We start from the raw sequence: 6,721 nt of genomic DNA, 5'->3' as shown, positions 1-6,721 counted from the left end.
CAGCCGGGCGAAGCCTGATCTTACAGTCGTGGCGGAAAGAAATTATGTGAACAAGAACGCAGTAGAAAGGATAGGACTCGAAGAGAAATGGAGAATGTGGAAGAACAATGTGGAGGAATACAAAGAAGAACAAATTAAGAATGTAGACACTGAAGTAAGGAGATGAACAGGAAGCACATAAAGTGATAAACATATAAGATCCACCCATAGTGAAGAAGAGGAAAATACGGCAGTACATACGATGTATCTGTACACCACCAACATGTACTGTATATTGGAACTATTTCACGTATTCATAACGTAGAAACATTACCTGTCTTTTTACCTATTTTGAGAGCACACAAATGCACGAATCACGGCGCAATCGTATCCAAAACCGCGGAGTGAGCATGACACCTATGAAAACGTTTCTAGCTGATCGGGACTGCTATGGTTTCACACCCAAAGAAAACAGCATGCTCTGTACCCATCCAACGACTTTGGACATTGCCCGTCAAAGACGGCAGCGAAACTTCGTGCCCCATCCATGAGACGAGTAGTCAGTCTCACATGATGTTGTCGAGTAGACGACTATATTGATGAGCAGCAAGGACATAGTAAAAGTTAGACTAAAGCGACTCCCTTTGACCAAGGAAGTATTCCCTTCTGTTGCTGGCTTGATGATTTGGGCAACTCTCGGCGAGTCTGAAGCAGAAAGGAAAGCACACAACTTTTGCTTCGCTTTGCACGTCCATGAAAGGCGAAACACGAAGTGAACAAGTGGCAACCATGCCTGCCAAGAAGCTCGTGCTCCTACGCCTCCTGCTCGTGGGGTTCATAATAAACCATGTAACCCGCACCGCCGGCGCCGGTGACGACGGCCACCAGTTCGTCTACTCCGGCTTCGCCGGCAGCAGCAACCTGCTCCTCGACGGCGCGGCGTCCGTGACTGGGAGCGGCCTCCTGGAGCTCACCAACGGCACGCTCCGCCAGAAAGGGCACGCCATCTACCCGACCCCGCTGCGCCTCCGCGGCCGCTCCTTCTCGGCCTCCTTCGTGTTCGGCATCCTGTCGGCCTACCCCGACGTGAGCGCCAACGGCATCGCGCTCTTCGTCGCGCCGACCACCAACTTCTCGGGCGCCATGGTGGCGCAGTACCTCGGCCTCCTCAACACCAGCAACAACGGCAACGCCACCAACCGCGTCTTCGCGGTGGAGCTGGACACCATGCAGAACAACGAGTTCAGGGACCTCAGCGACAACCACGTCGGGATCGACATCAACAGCCTCGTCTCCGCCAACTCCACCGACGCCGGCTACTACGACGACGACGGCGGCGGCAGCGGCGGCGGGTTCCGCAACCTGACGCTCATCAGCCACGAGGCGATGCAGGTGTGGGTGGACTACGAGGGCGGGACCGGAAGGATCAACGTCACCCTGGCCCCCCTCAAGACGCGCAGGCCGGCGAGGCCGCTGCTCTCGGTGGTGCACGACCTCTCGGCGGTGATCCCGGACACCGCGTACATCGGCTTCTCGTCCTCGACGGGGCTGGTCAGCTCCCGGCACTACATCCTCGGATGGAGCTTCGCCGTGGACGGCCCCGCGCCCGCCATCGACATCGCCAAGCTGCCGAAGCTGCCCCGTGAATTCCCGAAGCCAAGGTCCAAGGGCATGGAGGTCATCCTGCCCATAGCCACCGCGGCGTTGGTCCTCTTGGTGGGGACGGCCCTCGTCCTCCTCAGGAGAAGGCAGCTGAAGTACGGTGAGCTGAGGGAGGAGTGGGAGGTGGAGTTCGGGCCGCACCGCTTCTCCTACAAGGATCTCTTCCGCGCCACGGAAGGGTTCAAGAAGAAGAACCTGCTCGGGGTAGGAGGGTTCGGGAAGGTGTACCGAGGAGTTCTTCCGGCGTCCAAATGCGAGATCGCCGTGAAGAGGGTGTCGCACAGCTCGAAGCAGGGCATGAAGGAGTTCGTCGCCGAGATCGTGAGCATAGGGCGGATGCAGCACCCCAACCTCGTCCAGCTGCTCGGCTACTGCCGCCGGCGAGGTGAGCTGCTTCTGGTGTACGAGTACATGCCAAACGGGAGCCTCGACAAGTACCTGTATTCCCAACCTCAAGAGGCCGACAAGCACAATGGTACTCTGAATCTAAACTGGGTTCAGAGGCTTGGTATCATCAAAGGGATTGCGTCGGGATTGATCTACCTCCACGAGGAGTGGGAGAAGGTCGTCGTCCATCGGGACATCAAGGCCAGCAACGTGTTGCTCGACAAGGGCATGAATGGCCGGCTTGGCGACTTCGGGCTCGCGATGCTGTATGACCACAGTGCCGACCCGGAGACCTCGCATGTTGTTGGAACAATAGGGTACCTAGCCCCGGAGATCGGCCGCACCAGCAAAGCAACCATCCTGACCGACGTGTTTGCCTTCGGCATATTCGTGCTGGAGGTCACCTGTGGGCAGAAGCCCATCATGCAAGGTTCGAAGGATGATCAGCTCATGCTGGCAGACTGGGTGGTGGAGCACTGGAACAGAGGCTCACTGGTTGAGACGGTTGACACCAAGCTCCAAGGTGAATACGATGTCGATGAGGCGTGTGTGGTGCTGAAGGTGGGGTTGTTATGCTCCCACCCATTTCCTGAAGCAAGGCCTACTATGCGGCAGGTCTTGCAGTACGTGAATGGTGATATGCCGGTGCCGGAACTAGTTCCGGCGCACCTGAGCCTCCAGATGCTGGCGTTCATGCAGAATGAAGGGTTCGATTCATACATCATGTCGTATCCTTCGTCGGTGGAGAGCATTAACAGCCTCACTAGCCTTGTGCACGAGAGATAAGATATGATGTTAACATTGGTTTCTTTGCATGTATTCCTTGTCTCTTGTATATGGGCAATTAAGCTCATACTTTGTATGGTATATTTTCTCACCAATATATATGCGTTGCCTGAATGGTGGTGTGCTAATGCGGGAGATTTTAAGCTCTTTTAGGGGGAAATTGTGCCCTACATACATTTGTTTTTTTCTTGGCATGATGAGTAGTAAACGAGAAGAAGAGGGAGAATCAGTTTTTCTTCCTTACATAAGTTCATTCTTTTTCTTTTGCGGTAGACACAAATCCATTCATGAGAGGCAATAGGTAATTTCATATTTTCATGCTTAATCTCTTCTCGCTTGATGTATTTTAGCAAAACTGTAAAATAAATCAGGTACATATACATCAATGCATCCGAAACAAATCAACCTTTGACCGTTTTTTAAGTGCAACAGTTAATTTCGTTGAAATTTTTAACCACACAAATCCAATTATAGAGAGGCAATACTCCCTCCGTTCCTAAATATAAGTCTTTTTAGAGATTCAAATGAACTACAACATACGGATGTATGTAGACATATTTTAAAATGTAGATTCATTCATTTTGTTTTGTATGTTGTCATTTGTTGGAATATCTAAAAGACTTATATTTGGGAACGGAGGGAGGGAGTAGTTAATTTCCGACTTTCATGCTTAATCTCTTCTCGCTTGATGTGCTTTAGCAAAATGTAAAATAAATCAGGTACATGTACATCAATGCATATGTAATAAATCAACCTTTGACATTTTTTTTAAAGTGCCGTTGCACATTGTTTTGCATAGAACATGGCAAGTTGCCCAGCTGATGCGACACCATTGTTTGGATCATCGAAACTAAATTTTCCTTGGGTCCAAAACACCAGTTGTCACCGTGGGCCTGACCTGAGGTGAGCATGCTGGTGTGGCATTAGGCAACCCTATTCCAGACGGCATTGTTAATTAATCAATCAACATCATGCCACTTGTGCAAGGCTGGGACGTAGCAGCAAGTATAGTGGAATGTAGTAACCTGAGAAAACATACTGTATGTTGGAAATGATAAGATAAGAAGAGTTGGCGGTACTCATCTTTCAGACGATCCAAGGTGATCGATGAACACTGGACTTTTATCACACCCACACAGCGACGGCTCGGGGGTACACTGTTCGTAGTCGGCGTCGTCATGGTAGCTGCGTCCTTGTTGACTTGGACTGATTGGCTGACTCCATTGGTCGTTTCCTGCGTTTTTCTCCCGCGGGCAGCAGGCCTGCATGTGGTTCACCTTCCTTCTGATCGACGTCCAAACATACACGTCGCCGTCTCCCTCCGGACTAGCCGCCGCCCGCCGGCCGGTGTGGTCGTCGGTTCACACTGCTGCGTCTGCGTGCGTGTGAGCTAGGTAGTCCTTGTCCAATGAAATCAGTCCGCCATTGATGACGTGACTTTCACACAACCTCGCGGAGACGCATTCTACAACTCTTCACAAAGGTGCCTCGTCACTTCTTCAGAATGGCGATGGTGCGCATGTCCTTCCTCCTCCTGATCCCCTTCCTCTCCGCCGGAATCATCCTTCCACTTCCACTTCTACCCGTCGCTGCCGCCGCTGACGCCGACGACGGCGAGCAGTTCGTCTACACCGGCTTCACCGGCTCGAGCCTCGCCCTCGACGGCGCCGCCACCATCACGGCGGGCGGCCTCGTGGAGCTGACCAACGCCACCACCCACCAGAAGGGCCACGCGTTCCACCCGGCCCCCCTGCGCCTCCGCGGGTCCCCGGACGGCACGGTGCGGTCCTTCTCGGTCGCCTTCGTCTGCGGCATCGTCTCCAGCTACACGGACTTCAGCACCCACGGCATGGCCCTCGTCTTCGCGCCCGGCGTCAAGAGCCTGTCGGACGGGCTGACGGACCAGTACCTCGGCGTCACCAACGTCCAGAACGACGGCAGCCAGGCCAACCACCTGTTCGCCGTGGAGCTCGACACCGTGCAGAACATCGAGTTCCGCGACATCAACGCCAACCACGTCGGCATCGACATCAACGGCCTCAGCTCTGTCCAGTCCCACGAGGCTGGCTACTACGACGACGGTAACGGCGGCGGCTTCCGGAATGTAAGCCTCATCAGCCGCGATGCGCTCCAAGTGTGGGTGGACTACGACAGGGTGACCACCCGGATTGATGTCACCATGGCTCCCCTTGGGATGGCGAGACCCAGCAGGCCATTGGTCAGCGCGATCCGCAACCTGTCGACGGTGCTGACGGAGCCGTCGTACATCGGCTTCTCGTCGTCGACGGGCCCGGTGAACTCCCGGCACTACGTTCTTGGCTGGAGCCTGGGCATAGACAGACCTGCCCCGGCGATCGACGCGGCCAAGCTGCCAAAGCTGCCGCAGCTGGGACCCAAGCCTCGCTCAAGGGTTCTGGAGATAACCCTGCCGATAGCAAGCGCGGTGGTCGTCCTCGTCGCCGGCGCCGCCTTGGTTCTGCTTGTGAGAAGGCGCCTGAGGTACACGGAGGTGCGGGAAGATTGGGAGGTGGAGTTCGGGCCGCACCGGTTCGCGTACAAAGACCTGTTCCATGCCACCAATGGGTTCAAGGAGAAGCACCTGCTTGGCGCAGGAGGCTTCGGCATGGTGTACAAGGGAGTGCTTCAGGCGTCCGGGGTGGAGATCGCTGTGAAGAAGGTGTCCCATGGATCCAAGCAAGGAATGAAGGAGTTCATCGCCGAGATCGTAAGTATTGGCCGCATCAAGCACCGTAACCTGGTGCAGCTACTTGGCTATTGCCGGCGGAAAGATGAGCTCATCCTGGTGTACGATTACATGCCGAACCGTAGCCTGGACAAGTATCTGTACGGCCAAGGAGATGGAGATGGTCTCACTTTGGACTGGGCTCAAAGATTGCAAGTCATCAAAGGGGTCGCTTGTGGATTACACTACCTGCACGAGAGGTGGGAGAAAGTCGTCATCCACCGAGACGTCAAGACAAGCAATGTGCTTCTTGACAAGGAAATGAATGGACGGCTAGGCGATTTTGGGCTTGCAAAGCTGTACGAGCATGGCACCAACCCACAAACAACACGTGTGGTTGGAACCACGGGGTACCTAGCACCGGAGCTAGTGAGAACGGGGAAAGCCACCCCTCTGACAGACGCTTTCGCCTTCGGAACTTTCATGCTCGAGGTCGCTTGCGGACGACGACCAATCAAGCAAGACGAGAAAGGCAACCAAATCTTGTTGGCGGATTGGGTACTCGAGCACTTGCATAGAGAGTCACTCGTCGAGGCAGCAGATCCAAGGCTGCAACACGAGTACAACTCCGATGAGGTGTGCCTAAGTCTCAAGATTGGACTACTCTGCTCACACCCGTCTCCCTCTGCAAGGCCCACGATGCAGCAAGTTTTGCAGTATCTTGATGGAGAATTGCCACTCCCGGAGATGGCACGCGCAACCTTGAACTTCAATTTGTTAGCTCTTAAGGAAAGAAAGGAGTTGCATTCCGTGTCAAGCCCATTCTCATCGACAGCGATGACCGTTGGCACCATATCTGACCTTTCTGGCGGAAGATGACACATATGATGTTTGATTTTAGTACTGTATCTCGAATCCTTAGCACCTTCTTTAAAATAGTATTACGCCGATCAAATTATCAGGTGGCATACGATATTATGATAGGAGGACCTTGTTAACCGTGTTTAGAGTTCCTTAACAACATATTCTGGTTTGATCTTCTATAAATTAATTTTCATTTTCCTTGTCACTTCATAGTTCAGATTTCAATGATTGCAAGGAAGTAAGAGGTGGATAAATATGAGCAAATCCATTCCATGCATTATTTTTCACATAATGTTTCGACTTTACATGACAACTATTCTTGTCAGACAGGATTTAGAACGAAATCAGTTGGATTTGTAT

General features: G+C 53.1%; 1 protein-coding gene across 1 annotated transcript; it reads left to right on the top strand.

The window, feature by feature from the left end:
• Positions 1-642: 642 nt before the first annotated feature.
• On the top strand, positions 643-6,495 carry LOC119315367 (L-type lectin-domain containing receptor kinase SIT2-like). The gene is made up of 2 exons (XM_037589999.1): positions 643-2,735; positions 4,654-6,495. Exons 1-2 carry the CDS (start codon positions 733-735, stop codon positions 6,374-6,376), a joined length of 3,726 nt encoding a protein of 1,241 aa, XP_037445896.1. The 5' UTR covers positions 643-732; the 3' UTR covers positions 6,377-6,495.
• Positions 6,496-6,721: the final 226 nt, after the last annotated feature.

The sequence above is a fragment of the Triticum dicoccoides genome, chromosome 6A (genome assembly GCF_002162155.2).
Source record: "Triticum dicoccoides isolate Atlit2015 ecotype Zavitan chromosome 6A, WEW_v2.0, whole genome shotgun sequence".
Classification (NCBI taxonomy): domain Eukaryota; kingdom Viridiplantae; phylum Streptophyta; class Magnoliopsida; order Poales; family Poaceae; genus Triticum; species Triticum dicoccoides.
This window is presented reverse-complemented; position numbering and strand designations above follow the sequence as displayed.

Excerpts from the sequence above, each read along its gene's own strand:
- LOC119315367 (XM_037589999.1), top strand. The coding sequence starts at position 733 with ATGAAAGGCGAAACACGAAGTGAACAAGTGGCAACCATGCCTGCCAAG. Across the intron at positions 2,736-4,653 it reads GCGTTCATGCAGAATGAAGG|CACCCACGGCATGGCCCTCG; the intron begins GTTCGATTCATA and ends CACGGACTTCAG.